The sequence below is a fragment of the Rhinopithecus bieti genome, unplaced genomic scaffold (genome assembly GCF_001698545.2).
Source record: "Rhinopithecus bieti isolate Rb0 unplaced genomic scaffold, ASM169854v2 scaffold_21412, whole genome shotgun sequence".
Classification (NCBI taxonomy): domain Eukaryota; kingdom Metazoa; phylum Chordata; class Mammalia; order Primates; family Cercopithecidae; genus Rhinopithecus; species Rhinopithecus bieti.
Genome location: NW_016811643.1, coordinates 2103982 through 2121797, shown reverse-complemented (window position 1 = coordinate 2121797; position 17816 = coordinate 2103982). Strand labels below are relative to the sequence as shown.

At 43.7% G+C, this 17816-nt stretch overlaps 1 protein-coding gene across 7 annotated transcripts in view; it reads left to right on the top strand.

Moving 5' to 3' along the window:
• The window catches only part of NUP98 (nucleoporin 98 and 96 precursor), a 134143-nt gene extending 117945 nt beyond the window's left edge, over positions 1-16198 (top strand). For 6 of the 7 annotated variants that reach the window (XM_017894400.1, XM_017894402.1, XM_017894401.1 and 3 more), the window contains 5 exons: positions 3218-3439; positions 6262-6503; positions 10937-11091; positions 14603-14714; positions 14842-16198. In XM_017894400.1, the coding sequence (XP_017749889.1) occupies positions 3218-3439; positions 6262-6503; positions 10937-11091; positions 14603-14714; positions 14842-15059 (949 nt within the window). In that variant the 3' untranslated portion in view covers positions 15060-16198. The remainder of the gene's footprint in view (positions 1-3217; positions 3440-6261; positions 6504-10936; positions 11092-14602; positions 14715-14841) is intronic. The other variant, XM_017894399.1, reaches the window with a different exon arrangement.
• Positions 16199-17816: the final 1618 nt, after the last annotated feature.

Here is a 17816-nt window from a genome sequence, read left to right as displayed (position 1 = left end):
TTTATATATATTTCTTTTTTTTTTTTTTTTTTTTGAGACAGAGTCTCTCTCTGTCGCCCAGTCTAGAGTGCAGTGGCGCAATCTTGCCTCACTGCAACCTCTGCCTTCCAGGTTCAAGCGATTCTCCTGCCTCAGCCTTCCCAGTAGCTGGGATTACAGGCATGTGCCACAAAGCCCAGCTAATTTTTGTATTTTTAGTAGAAACGAGGTTTTGCCATGTTGGCCAGGCTAGTCTTGAACTCCTGACCTCAAGTGATCCTCCCGCTTCGGCCTCCCAAAGTGCTGGGATTACAGGTGTGAGCCATTGCGCCTGGCCAGTATTTAACTATATTAATCATCTAGTAGTAAAATGTAACTAAAATTTACTATTTTAAGCATACCATTCAGTGGTATTAAGTACATTCATGTTGTTACACAATCAACACCAGAAAAGTCTCCAGAACTTTTTCATCTTCCCATACTGGAAATTCTCATTGTTTCAGTTGCATTTCCCTAATGTCTAATGATGTTGAGCAGTTTGTCATGTGCTTATTTACCGTCTGTACATCTTTGCTAAAATGTCTATTACGAGCATGAGCCACTGCACCCAGCCTTGTTTTGTTAGCCAAGATGATCTCGATCTCCTGACCTCCTGATCCACCCGCCTTGGCCTCCCAAAGTGCTTGAGATTACAGGCGTGAGCCACCGCACCTGGCCTAAAGTCACAAAATTTATTAGCATCAAGTTATTAATAACATTTCCTTATTAACCATTTTAAATATCTGTAGGATCTTTAACAACATCTCTTTCCTTTTGATATTGGTAATTTGTATTCGATAATTGCATCCTCTTTCTTTCTTGGTTGGTCTACCTAGAGTTTAGCAATCCTACTGACCTTTTCAAAGAACCACCTTCTGGTTATCTTGGTTATCTCTATTGTTATCCAGCTCATAACGGATTACAAACCTTCTTGGTTATCTTCTTGGTTATCTCTATTGTTTATCCAGCTCATAACGGATTACAAACCTAAATTTCAACTTAACTATAAACCTTCTAGAAGAAAGCAAAGCAGAAAATTTTTGCAACTGTAGGTTAGGCAGAAGATTTCTTAGGTGGACACTAAATACACAGTTCATAAGAGAAAAAAATTGGTAAATTGGACTTCAACAAAATTTCAAAACTACTACTTATAGAAAGACTGTTAAGAGAATGAAAAGGTAAACCATTGATTGGGAGAAAATACTTACAATTTGTAGATCTGACAGAAAACTTGTATCCAAGAATACATCAAGAACTCTGAAAATTCAGTAATAAGAAAGGCCAGGTATGGTGTGTCATGCCTGTATTATCCCAGCAGTTTGTGAGGCTGAAGTGGGATGATCACTTGAGCCCAGGAGTTCAAGACCAGCCTGGGCAATATAATGAGACCCCATCTCTGTGAAAAAAAATTTCTTAAATCGGGTGGGCATGGTGGCATGCACTTGTAGTCCTAGCTACTTAAAGATAAGGGAGTGGCTGGACAATAGGATCATTGTAGGGAGGAAATCAGCAGTAAGACATATGAACAAAAATCCCTGTGACATGAATAAGTTTAAAGGAAAATGCTGTGCCTTGAGATGCATATGCAAAGTCTCCGTAAACCTTTTAGCAGCATTGCTCCAGCAAGTCCCACCTTATTCCTAAAGGCGGTTTTCTCCTTGCTCAGGGTTTTACACGGAGATGTTCCATTGCCCAGGGAGGGGCAGGAGACAAATGTTTTTCTCTTTCTTGAGATTAAAGAGAATGGTGATGACCTTTAACCATAAGCAGCCTTTAGGCACTTGTTTAACAAAGCACATTCTGCACCGCCCAAAATCCTTTTAACTTTAAGTCACCACAGCACATGTCTCTTGCAAGGACAAGGTTGGAGGTAAGGTCATAGTTTAACAGCATCTCAAACACAGAACTAAATGGAGTCTTTTATGTCTACTTCCTTCTATATAGACACAGTAACAGGCTGATCTCTCTTTCTTTTCCCCACGTTTCCCCCTTTTCAACAAAACCACCATTGTCATCATGACACTGAGATTACATACTTCACAAAGTAATAAAATATCACAAAGCAAGCGGAGGCAGGATGAGATCACAGGATGGTGTTAAAATTAAAATTGCTAATGAAATTTTGGGCACGCATTGTCATTGATAACATCAGGAAACAGGGTTTGAGAGCAGACAACCTGACTGACCAAAATTTATTAGGTGGGAATTTCCTCATCCTAATAAGCCTGGGAGCACTACAGGAGGCCGGGGCTTATTTCATCCCTTCGGCTTCAACCGTAAAAGGCGGCACGCCTCCAAGGGGTCGTTTATAGGCCTACCCTCAGAGCGCATTCTCTTTCTCAGGGATATTCCTTGCTAAGAAAAAGAATTCAGCGATATTTCTCCTATTTGCATAAGAAAAGAGAAGAAATATGGCTCTGTTCTCACCAGAGGCCAGTTCAAGGTTACCTCCCTTGTTCCCTGAGCATCGCTGTTATCCTGTTCTTTTTAGTGAACTGAGATCTGGCCACTGCGCTCCAGCCTGGGCAGTGACAGAACGAGACTCCGTCTCAAAAAAAAAAAAAGAAAGAAAGAAAAGTAGAGGCCGGACGGTGTCTCAATGCCTGTAATCCCAGCACTTTGGGAGGCCGAGGCAGATGGATCATGAGGTCAGAAGATAGAAACCATTCTGGCTAACACGGTGAAACCCAGTCTCTACTAAAAATACAAAAAAATTGGCCGGGCACGGTGGCAGGTGCCTGTAGTCCCAGCTACTCGGGAGGCTGAGGCAGGAGAATGGCGTGAACCCAGGAGGCTCCGGAGCTTGCAGTGAGCAGAGATCTTGCCCCTGCACTCCAACCTGGGCAACAGAGCAAGACTCCATCTCAAAAAAAAAAAAAGGTAATGAGAAGGAATGGAAGGGTGAGAACTGTGAAGACTCCCTGTATCAGGATGGTAAAATGCATACGCCAAACCATTACCAGCAAACCTGTTAGATCACACAGCCTTAGAAGAGAAGGTGCCTTGTTTCTTTGTAGGATCTAAAGTCTGGGTGAACCCAGAGATAGATTGATAAAACATAGGCTCTGAGGGAGAGAAGGCCTATAATGCTTTTTACCCTCAGGTTCTTTTATTGTCTTAGACATAAGCAGAACAGTTGACATATCAATACAGGCCATCTCCTGGCTGTGTATTTTGACTCTCAACACATTCTTTGCAGACATTATGATCTCAACCAGCTGCTGGAGCCTCGAAGCATAACAGCAGATCCTTTGGACTACCGCCTAAGCTGGCACTTGTGGGAAGTGCTGAGGGCTCTTAACTACACCCATCTCTCAGCGCAGTGTGAAGGTGTGCTACAGGCCAGTTATGCTGGCCAGCTGGAAAGTGAGGGGCTCTGGGAGTGGGCCATCTTTGTCCTCCTGCACATTGACAACTCATGGTGAGTGAGAAGCCATTGAACCCACTGGGTACTTCTAGCACTACAGGGCAATTCCAAAGGAATCACAGTCTTTTATGGTTCAGTTTAGTAAGTAATTGTGTAGAATGTGTTAGATCCAGCATTGTGATAAACCTCAAGATAGTTAAACCCTTAGCCCAAACTGTTTCTGTATTCATGTAAACCAGTTAAAACTGAGACTTCCTTTGATTAAGTGCCAAATTGTAATACTTATCACAGAGTCTCTCAGCAGACTGAGAAAAAAAGATCTCTGTGAACTGCATTGATCAGAGAAATTCTTTCTAGAGGTAAGAGTCAAAGAACCTGTAAAATTGGAATAGGAAATAATGAAGTGGAAATGAGAGGATATGCCCAGATGGGACAATAGCATTATGCCTGGGCCAAAGAACTAGTCATTTAATTTCAGATCAGAACTGTTCTCCTCATTGTGGACTCTTTTCTGAATCCTACATTCAGGTGAATGTGGCATTTTTAGGAATTACACAGAAATAGTGTTGGCTGAGCTGCCTCAGTGACTCCATGGCAGTGATGTAATGGGTTAGCAAAAGGTCCCTGCTTTTTCTCCATCCACTGGCTTGCTTTTTCTCTGGTCATCCCTTGTCACCAACCTACCCCTTAAGCTTGATAGTATTGTGTTTATTAACACAGCCTTGTGCTTAGGTATATATGTTTTGGTTCTCTGTCCCTTAAAGAGAACTGGAGAAGTGCCTCTTCACTACAGTTTGAACAAGATAAGTCTGGAGATTTTTGTTAATGACAGCAGTATGGTATTATAGTAATTACAAAAAATGAACATTTATGTAGTACTTGAAGTGCTTTTACACGTTTATATTCTACACCATTTATATTAACTGTTTTATGTTCATTATGACCTATAAGATAGACACTCTTATTATCTCTGTTTTACATATCAGTAACCCAAGACACAGAGCTTAACTTTTGTCCAAGGTCACACAGCTAGTAAATGGCAGAGTGAGGTTTCCAACTTTCGTCCAGAGTCTGTACTCTTATCACTATGCTACACTATTGTGTTGCGTGGTGTAGAGGGAAATTGGGTCTAAATTCTAGATCTACCTCATACTTACTTTGACGTAGGGTAAAGCTGACTTTTGACTTGGGATAAAGATACTCTCTAACTCTCTAAGCCTTTTTTTTTTTTTTTTTTGGCCTGTAGAAGCATAACATTAGTTTCTATTTAAAGGTGATTGTGAAATAAAAGAGTAAGAGTATAAAGCATCTAGGATAGTCTTCTCATTAAGCAATTTCTCTTTCTTCTTCCCCCTTAACAGGCAATGAAATGACCCCAGGCTATTTTTTTAAGTTTGTTTAAACACAGTCATAAAGGATTTCACATGGTAAAAGACTGGCTGATAGGATGACTAATGTTTCAGAGTTGACTATGAAGAAGCAGATCTTGTTTCCTGAAAAAGAATATAAAAAAGGAGGCAGTTGTGATGACAGTGGAAGTCATTGAAAAGCCTAGGAATTCAGAAGAGAGTCCACAATGAGGAGAATAGTTTTGATCTGAAATTAAATGACTAGATATTTGGCCCAGATATAAAAGGACTCTCCTTAAAGGGGCTTTGATGTAGAGGTAGAGAAAGAATGAATTAGGAAGGCTGACGGCTTGAGAGAAGAAACAAAGACCTAGGAGAGACATTACCTTTTAAAGCTACTTTCGTATGCTTGTACTGACCATGTGGGAGAAAGAGAGGGGAGAAGTTTGGGAACTAACTTAAGAGGATTGCTCGATGGAACATAATTCTCCCATTCTAGTCCTAGTCTAGATCTTCTAGGTGGTGGCAAGGAAATGTTGTTACTATATGGGAAATAAAGAAGAAATCCCAGCTGGGGGAAGCATTTTCTGGGGAGTGGGAAGCCACCCCTAGATTTGGATTTTTTTATTTTTTATTTATTTTTTTTTTCTCACCCAGGCATGAGCCACTGCACCCGGCCGAGCCCCAACTTTTTGAACATGAAAATACTTTAGTTTATTTTTAAAAATTAATGCTATGTTTTTTGTTTGTTTGTTTGTTTTTGAGACGAAGTTTCGCTCTTGTCATCCAGGCTGGAGTGCAATGGCGGGATCTCAGCTCACTGCAACCTCTGCCTCCCGGGTTCAAGCGATTCTCCTGCCTCAGCCTCCCGAGTAGCTGGGATTATAGACGCCCGCCATCATGCCTAGCTAATTTTTTTTTTTTTTTAAATCAGAGATGGGATTTCACCATGTTGGCCAGGCTGGTCTTGAACTCCTGACCTCATGTGATCCACCTACCTCGACCTCCCAAAGTGTGGGGATTACAGGCGTGAGGTACCGTGCCTGGCCAATGCTGTTATTTTTAAAAATTAATACTTGTGTGATCACCTTTGATTTTTTAGTGAAGCTTAAAGTGATCAAGACCCATAGTTTAGGCCAGGTGTGGTGGCTCACGCCTGTAATCCTAACACTTGGGAAGCTGAGGCAGGTGGATCACCTGAGGTTGGGAGTTCCAGATCAGCCTGACCAACATGGAGAAACCCTGCCTCTACTGAAAATACAAAACTAGCCGAGTGTGGTGGCACATGCCTGTAATCCCAGCTACTTGGGAGGCTGAGGCAGGAGAATCACTTGAACCTGGGAGGTGGAATTTGTGGTGAGCCAAGATCAGCCGTTGCACTCCAGCCTAGGCAACAAGAGTGAAACTCCATCAAAAAAGAAAAGACCTGCAGTTGAAGAGACTGCCCCAAGGGCCACTGTAAGCTGCCTGGGGCAGCCTTCTCCATGAATGAGGATGGGATTTATTCTAGCTTGTCTCTCCCTATAGCATACGTGAGAAGGCTGTTCGAGAGCTGCTTACCCGGCACTGCCAGCTTTTGGAGACCCCTGAATCTTGGGCTAAAGAGACTTTCCTTACCCAGAAGCTCTGTGTACCTGCTGAATGGATTCACGAGGCCAAAGCTGTACGAGCACACATGGAATCTGACAAGCACTTAGAGGCCCTCTGTTTATTTAAGGCTGGGCACTGGAACCGCTGCCACAAGCTCATCATCCGACACTTAGCTTCTGGTGAGTGCTGGGTCCCACATCTCCTGGAATCACCTCAAATTCTACCAGCCTGTGAACCTCCATAATGGGGTAAGACTGGAAATAAGACTCAACATAGGACATGGCCGTCTTGAATCAAATCACACTTTGCGAAAGCTCTCTGCAGAAGAGGCTTAGCCAGGATAAGGCACTAGAGGAGCAGGGGTAGATAGCAATATTGTTATCATTTCCCAGAAATACCCTTGATGTGTGCTAATATTATTAAGCTCTTTGTTTACTTACGGGAATTTTCTCCAACAACACCAGAAATAATCTTCTTAAGGACCTGAAACTAGAAATTCTTCACATTTTCCATTGGAGAATTTCAGAATACAGGCCTACCTCATTTTGTTGTACTTTGCAGATACTACATTTTTTACAAATTAAAGGTTTGGAAAACTCTGCATAGAGCAAGTATATTAGCACCATTTTTCCAACATATGCTTGCTTCATGTCTGTCTCTGTTTCACATTTTGGTGGTTCTCACATTATTTCAGACTTTTTCTTTTGAGACAGAGTCTTGCTCTGTCGCCCAGGCTGGAGTGCAGTAGTGCAATCTCAGCTCATTGCAACCTCCACTTCCCGGGTTCAACCAATTCTCCTGCCTCAGCCTCCCAAGTAGCTGGGATTACAGGTGCCCGCCACCACGTCCGGCTAATTTTTTTGTATTTTTTGTAGAGACGGCGTTTCACCATGTTAGCGAGGGTGGTCTCAATCTCCTGACCTCGTGATCCGCCCACCTCGGCCTCCCAAAGTGCTGGGGTTACAGGCGTGAGCCACCGCGCCAGGCCCCTTTTTCATTGTTATATCTGTTATGGTGATCTGTGATTAGCAGTCTTTGATGTTGGTGTTTTGTTTTGGGTTGCCACCAACTGCTTCCATTTAAGATGGTCAGTTGATGAAGATGCATTTTCTGGCTGCTCCATCAACTGGCCATCCCCATCTCTTTCCCTCTCTTCGGGCCTTCCTATTTCCTAAGACACAACAATAGCGAAATTAGGCCAGTTAATAACCCTACAATGGCCTCTAAATGTTCAAGTGAAAGGAAGGGTGGCACAACTCTAACTTTAAACAAAAGCTTGAAGTGAGAGCATGTTGAAAGCCAAGATAGGCCAAAAGATAAGCCTCTTTGCCAAACAGCCAAGTTGTGTTAAAGGAAAGTTCTTAAAGGAAATTCAAAGTGCTACTCCAGTGAACACACAAATGATATGAAAGTGAAACAGCTTTCTGACTGATGTGGAGAAAGTTTTTGTGGTCTGGATAGATGCAACCAGCCCCAACATTCCCTTAAGCAAAAGCCTAATCTCACTTCAGTTCTGTGAAGGCTGAGAGAGGTGAGGAAGCTGCAGAAGAAAAGTTTGAAGCTAGCAGAAGTTGCTTCATGGAATTTAAGGAAAGAAGTTGTCTTTCCATCATATTAAAGTGCAAGGTGAAGCAGCAAGTGCTGATGGAGAGCAAATTATCCAGAAGATCTAGCTAAGATCGTTGATGAAGATGGCTACACCAAACAACAGATTTTCAGTGTAGATGAAACTGCCTTCTATTGAAAGAAGATGCCACCAAGGATTTTCATAGCTAGAGAAGAGAAGTCAATGCCTGGCTTCAAAGCTTCAAAGGACAAGTTAACTCTCTCTTTAGGGCTAATTCAGCTGGTGATGTTAAGTAGAAGCCAATGTTCATTTACCATTCTAAAAGTCCTAGGGCCCTTAAGAATTATGCTGAATCTTCTCTGCCTGTGCTCTATAAATGGAAAAACAAAGCCTGGATGACGGCACATCTGTTTGTGTGTGTGTGTGTGTGTGTGTGTGTGTGTGTGTGTGTGTTTCTTGAGACAGAGTCTTGCTCAGTCGCGCAGGCTGGAGTACAGTGGTACAATCTCGGCTCCCTGCAAGCTCCACCTCCTGGGTTCATGGCATTCTCCTGCCTCAGCCTCCCTAGTAACTGGGACCGCAGGCGCCCGCCACCATGCCCGGCTAATTTTTTTTGTATTTTTAGTAGAGACGGGGTTTCACCATGCTAGGCAGGATGGTCTCGATCTCCTGACCTCATGATCCACCCGCCTCAGCCTCCTGAAGTGCTGGGATTACAGGTGTGAGCCACCGCGCCTGGCCAGCACATCTATTTATAGCTCAGTTTACTGAATACTTTAAGCCCATTGTTGAAACCTGCTCAGAAAGAGAAAAATATTTCTTTCAAAATATTACTGCTCATTGATGATGTACCTAGTCAGCCAAGAGCTCTGATGGAGATGTATAAGGAGGATTAATGTTGTTTTCATGCCTGCTAACACATCTACTCTGCAACTCATGGGCCAAGGAGTAATTCAACTTTCAAGCCTTATATTTAAGAAATACATTTCATAAGACTATAGCTGCCATGTAGATAGTGATTCCTCTGATGGATCTGGGAAAGTAAATGAAAACCTTCTGGAAAGGATTCACCATTGTAGATGTATTTGTGGGCCAGGCACGGTGGCTCATACCTGTAATCCCAGCACTTTGGGAGGCAAAGGCAGGCAGATTGCTTGAGCTCCAGGAGTTCGAGACCAGCCTGGGCAACGTAGTGAAACCCAATCTCTACAAAAAATACAAAAATTAGCTGAGCATGGTGGCGTGTGCCTATATTCCCAGCTGTTTGGGAGGCTGAGACTGGAGGATCACCTGATAGGGAGGTTGAGGCTGCAGTGAGCCATGACCATGCCAGTGCACTCCTGCCTGGACAACACCGTGAGACCCTGTCTGGGGCGGATGGTGGGAGAGGAACATTTCTGATTGGCCAGGCATGGTGTTATATGCCTGTAATTTCAGCTACTGAGGCAGGAGTACTGCTTGAGCCCAGGAGGTTGAGGCTGCAGTGAGTCATGATCACACCGCTGCACTCCAGCCTGGGTGACAGGGAGATCCTGTCTTAAAGAAAAGAAAAGGAAAAAAAAAAAAAAAAAAGAACATTTGGGGCCAGGTATGGTGGCTCACACCTATAATTCCAGCACTTTGCGGGGTCAAGATGAGCAGATCTCTTGAGCTCAGTAGTTCAAGATCAGGTTGGGCAACATGGTGAAACCCCATCTGCACCAAAAATAGAAAAAATCAGCCGGGACTGGTGGCACATACCTGTGGTCCCAGCTATTTGGGAGGCTGAGGTGGGAGGGAGGATCACTTGAGCCTGTGAGGCAGAGGTTGCAGTGAGCCAAGATCGCGCCACAGTACTCCAGCCTGAGTGAGAGAGTGAGACCCCAACTAAAAAACACAAAAAACATTTGTGATTCATGGAAGGAGGTCACAATATCAACATTAAATAACAGGAGTATGGAAGACATTGAATCCAGCGCTCATGGATGAGTTTGAAGGGTTCAAGACTTTAGTAGGGGAAATACCTGCAGATGTGATGGAAACAGCAAGATAACTAGAATTAGAAATGGAGCATTAAGATGTGACTGATGGCCGGGCGCGGTGGCTCAAAAAAAATGCCTGGTAATCCCAGCACTTTGGGAGGCGAGACGGCGGATCACGAGGTCAGGTGATCGAGACCATCCTGGTAACACGGTGAAACCCCGTCTCTACTAAAAAAAATACCAAAAAAAAAAACTAGCTGGGCGAGGTGGCGGGCGCCTGTAGTCCCAGCCACTTGGGAGCTGAGTAGGAGGAATGGCGTAACCCGGGAGACGGAGCTTGAGTGAGCTGACGAACCGGCCACTGCACTCCAGCCTGGGTGACAGAGCGGACTTGTCTCAAAAAAAAAAAAAAAAAAGAGTGGACTGAACTGGTGTCACTCGTGAGGGTGAGGAGTTTGCTTTGTAGACAAACAAACAAAGTGGTTTCTTGAGATGGAATCTACTCCTAGTGAAGATGCTGTGAACATTGTTGACATGCCAGCAAAGGATTTGGAATATTACTTAAGCTTAGTTGATGAAGCAGCAGCTGCGTTTGAGAGAAGTGACTTCAGTTATCTTATTTTAAGAAATTAGCATAGCCATCCCAACCTTCAGCACCCAACACCCTGATCAGTCAGCAGCCATCAGCATCAAGGAAAGACCCTCCACCAGCAGAAAGATGACTTGCTGAAGGCTCAAGTGATTAACATTTTTAGCAATAAAGTATTTTTAAATTAAGGTATGTATATTGGTTTTTTAGACATAATGCTGTTGCACAGTTAGTAAGTGACAATAGTATAGTGTAAACATAACTTTTACATGCACTGGAAAACCAAAAAATTTGTGATTTTATTGTGATACTTGCTTTATTGTGGTGGTCTGAAATGGAACCCACAGTATCTCTGAGGTATGCCTGTATGTGCTTTTAATTCTGAAGTCCAGCCAACATTATTTCTCCTTCCTTTCTGTCTTCCTGCCACGTCTTCTGTACTTTTGGAAACTATGCACTTGTGCAGACGTTATGCTTAATATTTTGTTTCTTCAGATGCCATCATTAATGAGAACTATGACTACCTGAAGGGGTTCTTGGAAGACCTGGCACCTCCAGAGCGCAGCAGCCTAATTCAGGATTGGGAAACATCTGGGCTTGTTTACCTGGACTATATTAGAGTAATTGAAATGCTCCACCATATACAGCAGGTACCTGAGATCCTCAAACTGCTGCCTGATTTTCCTTTTCTCAGGCCCTTAAATCTTTAGAGACCTCACAAGGCTTTAGTATACACTTGAGAACGCATTGACAGAGATAGCACTGTCAAAGCAGGCATCTTGCTGAGGCTCATTTGATATAACCATTTGAGAGCTGTTTCAAAACTTAAAAACACTTTTTTATGTTGATTACCAACTAGTATGTGCAATAGACATTCCTGAGACTAGTCCATAGACAGTCCCTTCCCCTTGTTCAGCTCTAATTTGAGTGAGAAGCCCAAAGATGAAAGATAAAGTAAGAATGGAGATTTGGTGAGGATTGCTGTTTCACACATCATTTGGCATGTTTTAAAATTGCAAACATGGGCCAGGCGCAGTGGCTCAAGCCTGTAATACCAGCACTTTGGGAGGCCAAGACGGGCAGATCACGAGGTCAGGAGATCGAGACCATCCTGGCTAACACAGTGAAACCCCCCCGTCTCTACTAAAAAATACAAAAAAACTAGCCGGGCGAGGTGGCGGGCGCCTGTAGTCCCAGCTACTTGGGAGGCTGAGGCAGGAGAATGGCGTAAACCTGGGAGGCGGAGCTTGCAGTGAGCTGAGATCCGGCCACTGCACTCCAGCCTGGGCGACAGAGCGAGACTCCATCTCAAAAAAAAAAAAAAAAAAAAATTGCAAATATGGTTTTTAAAGTCTTCATTAAAATGTCTTGGGTCAATCTTTTTTTTTTTTTAAACAGGGTCTTGCTCTGTCATCCAGGCTGGAGTGCAGTGGTGTGATCGTGGCTCACTGCAACGTCTGCCTCCCAGTCTCAAGTGATGTTCATGCCTCAGCCTCTCAAATAGCTGGGACTATAGGGTGTGTGTCACCACACCCAGATAATTTTTATATTTTTAATAGAGATGGTGTTTCACCACATTGGCCAGGCTGGTCTTAAATTCCTGGCCTCAAGTGATCGGCCCACCTAGGCCTCCCAAAGTGCTGGGATTACAGGCATGAGCTACTGCACCCAGCCTTAAGGTCAGTCTTTGTAGTTGTAAAATGAGTCTCCACTGCTTGCTTATGGTGCAGAAACCAAACTCATTATAATAAATACAGGATTCAAGTCCTTTTAGAGGCTTTTACCTTTCTTGCCTTACTCCTACCAATCTTATTCCACATTCCAGCCTTTCTGGCCTACTGTGCTCACACTAAATTACTTCTGGTGTTTCTGAGAAACCATATTATGTTCCACACTTTACCTAGCACACTGAAACTCATCCTTTAAGATCTAGATTGCTGTTACCCCTACTTCTCCCTGCTTTTCCCCCAGAGATAATTAATTGCACTTTCTTACTACCAGGATACTTAGTACCTTATTCTACTAGTGCACCTGTCAGACCATGTTGTATTTACTTACTCATATTTCCAGGTTGCTATAAGCCTCTTTTGGGAAGGTCTTTTAAGGTTACAGGCAATAGAGTATAGAGGTTAACAGCTCAAGTTCTGGAATCAGACTCATAGATTCGATTTGTGGCTTCCAAATTCACTGGCTATGTAATCTTGAACAAGTTAACTACCTCCTCTCTCATCTGAAAGAGAAAGGTGAGTGGGGTAGACAGTAGTACAAATTACAGCTCATATCTGACAGATTTTCACAAAGATTAAACAAAATCTACATAAAGTGTTTAACATAGTACCTTTCATGTACTAAATGCCTTTTTTTTTTTTTTTTTTTTTGAGGCAGAGTTTTGCTCTGTCACCCAGGCTGGAGGGCAGTGGCACAATGTCAGCTCACTGCATCGTCCATCTCCCAGCTTCAAACAATTCTGCCTCAGCCTCCCCAGTAGCTGGGATTACAGGCTACAGGCGTGTGCCACCATGCCCAGCCTTTTTTTGTTTTAGTAGAGACAGGGTTTCACCATGTTGGCCAGTCTGGTCTCGAACTCCTGACCTTAGCCTCTACTAAATGCTTAATAATTGTTATCTATTATTATCCTCATCAAAGTTCCAACTCCTAGTACAGCGCCTGGCACATAATAGGCATAATTCAATGTTTACTGTACTTTTAGTATGAATCCAGAGCGTCATTTCTTTTTTTTTTTTTTTTTTTTTTGAGACGGAGTCTCGCTCTGTCTCCCGGGCTGGAGTGCAGTGGCCGGATCTCAGCTCACTGCAAGCTCCGCCTCCCGGGTTTACGGCATTCTCCTGCCTCAGCCTCCGGAGTAGCTGGGACTACAGGCGCCCACCACCTCGCCTGGCTACATTTTTTTATTTTTTAGTAGAGACGGGGTTTTCACCGTGTTAGCCAGGATGGTCTCGATCTCCTGACCTCGTGATCCGCCCGTCTCGGCCTCCCAAAGTGCTGGGATTACAGGCTTGAGCCACCGCGCCCGGCCCAGAGCGTCATTTCTAAATAATCACTTGAAGAAACCATTTTCTCATTGAATATTCAGTAATTCATTCACACAACCTATTATGGAGAACTCACTGTGCGCCAAGCACTGTAGTGGGTTTGGGGAATATAAAAGTAAACAGTATGTGTTCTGCCCTTACCAAAATAATGATTTCATGGGGGAGACATATACAAGCAAAGCAGCAGATACTGTAGCTTCATAAGTATAGGGGTTAAGCAAAGAGTACTATCAATGTGCCAGCACATAGCTGGATGTGGTGATGCGTGACTGTAATCCTAGCACTTTGGGAGGCTGAGGCAGGAGGGTTGCTTGAGACCAGCCTGAGCAACATAGCGAGACCCCCCTTAAAAAAAAAAAAAAAAACCTGTATTACATAAAACCTCTCTACTATTGTCTTGTTCTTTTCCCCCTTACCCCACATGTCACCGTGTAAATCTCCTTTGAATTCTTACCTTTGGGAGTTTTAGCTGTCTTCTCTTTGCCTGGAAAGCTGAGCTCTCTCCTTGTTATTCAGGTCTCGACTTAAATATGACCTCCTTGAAGAAGCCTCTCTTGGTCCTCCAGTCTCAAATAGCTATCCAGTTCTCTCTGCAACATCCACCTGTTTAAATTATCTACATGGCTTGTGATTTTTCAGGATGTATTACTGTTTCATGTTTTCTTACTTATTTTCTGTCAGTTTCATGAGAGCAAATAACTTGTCTTGCTCTTGATCCCCCTGCCCCCTGCACCCAGCTTTTTTGGTGTTTTAGAAAAGGCTATAAACTTGGAATCAGGGGACCTAAATTAAATGTTGGTTCAGGCTGCATTTTTTACTTCCTGTGTGCTCTTAAGAAGTCATACAATCTCTCTCAACCCAGTTTATCTTGACTTTTGGTGCTGTATTATTAAAGCTTGCTGTATCATTCGGGACCTTCCTCTTGTCTATTTCTGCATAATTAATGCCTTATCCTCCACTAGATGGTGGTGGCTTGACCCTGTGTCATCTTCTTGGATTTTCCCCTCCCTCACCTCACTGTTGTTTCAAGGTTTTGTATAGAGTCTATAGGTGGTATTGAGTGATAGGAACTCCCCTTGGATTAATTGACTTCTTTGCTTCTTTGTAGGTGGATTGCTCAGGTTATGACCTGGAGCAGTTACACATCAAAGTGACTTCACTGTGCAGTCGCATAGAGCAGATTCAGTGTTACAGTGCTAAAGATCGCCTAGCTCAGTCAGGTAAGCCTCTAATCTCCTCACTTTTTCTGCCTTCTTGCTTCCTGTTTTTATCTTGCACCCCACCCTCAGTGCCTGCTACCGTTCTCTAGACCCATGCTCAGTGCTTAACTCTAGTTTTTCTCTCTAGACATGGCCAAACGTGTAGCCAACCTGCTGCGGGTGGTGCTGAGTCTGCATCATGCTCCTGATAGAACCTCCGACTCAACACCAGACCCTCAGCGAGTCCCTTTGCGCCTCTTGGCTCCCCACATAGGCCGGCTCCCCATGCCTGAGGACTATGCCATGGACGAACTGCGCAGCCTTACCCAGTCCTACCTGCGAGAACTCGCTGTTGGGAGCCTGTGAGCCCCAGACTCTTTGCATCACACTCACATGCCCGTTCACACTCACCACACAGAGGTTCCCTGCCTTGTTTGGATTGGCACTGTTTGCGATTCTCTGGGTTGGCTATGGCATCTACCCTCCCTCCCTGCTGCCACAAGCAGCATTCTCCAGTTGTTCAGGGCTTTTCTTAATACTGAACATAGCATAAGGGCTTCTGGAACCCAGAAGAGGAGACAATTCTCCTTTTACCATCCTCAAGACCAGTGTTTTTCCTTTTAATAAATGGTCAATAAAGCTCCTTTGGCAGAATCCCCCAAAGAACCAGGGAATCCTTTTTCACCCCTAGCCATTCTGACCCTCTATGCCAACCAGCTACCCTACTCCTACCCTGGCCCTTTTATACTAGGACTCCTTAGGAGGAGTGAGACAGGTGATAATGGAGCCTTAACAGGTGAACTATCCGCAGAAGGAAGAGGGATCCGTCTCAAAAGTAATTGGTTAGTTAACACTGAATTTTGGAGGCAAAGGAGGGTTGGCCTGAGTTAGGAAACAGAATGGGATCTTTCTGACACAGGGCAGAAGTGAATGCCTGCCATGGAGGGATTGATCTTCAGAGCTTCTTTTGTTCCTGCCTTTAGTGTTCCATGAACACCATACCCTTGCTACTACTATGTGCAGGAGCCCTTGGTCATATGTGACATGTCTATGGGAAGCTCCCAGAATTTGGTTTGGTCCCTGGTTTTCAGTCATCTTACTGAGACTGTCTGGATTTGCCTGAAGAGTTTGGATAAAAAATGGCAGGTTGGGTAACCCTCCCTGTTCATCCCATGTTAGCTCTTAAGCATTTCCCACCCTCCATCATCCCTTCCAGAAGCAAACCATGACTGAGGCAGGCATGGAGTTGGGCGTTAGGGGCAGGCAGAGGGCCTTTGCTACACTGCTGACAGCTATAGGGAGCCCCAGGTCATGGCATGAGATAGCTGGTGTTAGGGCTGTCTCAGGCAATATGGCCACACCTGGGTCTTTATGCATGAAGATTATGTAAAGGTTTTTATTAAAAAATATATATATGTATAAATAAATGATCTAGATATTTTCCTCTTTTTCTGACATTCTTTCTTAAAAAATAAATAAATAAAATGTTTATAGCATTCCTGGTATTGGCTTTCTGTTTGTATTTTTGAGCCTTCTTGCCCTGAGGATCTTTATGGTGGCCTTGTTTGATTTAGCCTGTTTTTGAATTTGCCTTCTAAATGGAGACAGGCCATGGGTTAAAGAGAGAACAATTTGGTGCTAAACTGAGAGATAGATTAGCCCAAAGGCTAGATTTATAAGGGGAGATTTAGGGGAAAGGGAGTTGATTATTGATTAATACTGATTGCTATACATATATTTATACACATAGATTTCCAGGTCTCAAATTGCCCAATAGAATATACCATTCAAAGCCTCCTCGCTCTTCTACTGTAGTGGTTTTGTTTTTAAACCTTGAGTGACGCTTCACCTTTCTAAGTCAGATTCCCTTTTGTAAAGGGGATAATGATCCCTGATGTTACTTCACATAGGGCTGTTTTCAAGAGGAATCAATTGAGTAGCATGAGTACTATTCCAGATCTTATTTTGATTTGTCAAGCTGAAGATAAATGAGCAAATTCCCGTTAAGATTAGACCAAAGACTTCTGAGACTTTGAGGAATTCAGAGATGAGAAAGCAGAGTGGGTCAGCTCTGTGGCTGGAACTTCCATTTAACTTAAACACCTCAGAAGAAGGGTTACTCAGCTGGAATCCCCTCCACTACTGACTCAATATGTGATCCTGAGTGAGTCACAGAACTTAGTTGGACTTCCCGACCTGGTTTCCTTACCAGAGGAATGTTTCAAAAAGTGAGTATGCTGTAGAAATGGTCAGCTCTTAGCAGTGTTAGGAATTGTGGGCCAGGAGTGTTCGCTGACACCTGTAATCCCAGCACTTTGGGAGACCAAGGTGGGAGGATTGCTTGAGGCCAGGAGGTCAAGACCATACCAGGTAATATGACAAGACTCTCTCTAAAATAGTTGGGCATGGTGGTGTGTGTGCATAGTCCCAGCTACTCAAGAGGCTATGGCAAGAGGATCGCATGAGCCCAGGAGTTGAAGGCTGCAGCGAGCCATGATTGTGCCAATGCACTCCAGCCTGGGCAACAGAGCAAGAAAAAAAGGTTCTAAATCAAAGGTTTATCATAGAAGCCATATTGCATAAAAGAGAATATCAACTTCCAGTTCAAGATAAGGGTGATGAACAATCTCCTTTTTTTCGTTGAGACGGAGTCTCGATCTGTCCTCCAGGCTGGAGTGCAGTGGCGCAATCTCGGCTCACTGCAAGCTCCACCTCCCGGGTTCACGCCATTCTCCTGCCTCAGCCTCCCGAGTAGCGAGTACCACAGGTGCCAGCCACCATGCCCGGCTAATTTTTTTTTTTTTTTTTTTTTTTTTTTTTTGGTAGAGACGGGGTTTCACTATGTTAGCCAGGATGATCTCGGTCTCCTGACCTCGTGATCCGCCCACCTCGGCCTCCCAAAGTGCTGGGATTACAGACATGAGCCACTGCACCCGGCCTGAACAATCTTAATCTTCTACATCCCAAAATCCCGTTGAAACAGTAAAAACAAGTTCTAATTTCAAAAAAAATTCTCAAAAACATAAAACAGGAACCAGTTACCTCAACATTCGATAGATCTGTGGAGTCTACAACATTCAAATAACTTATTTTCTCAACAGAACCCTGAAATAATTCCAAAAT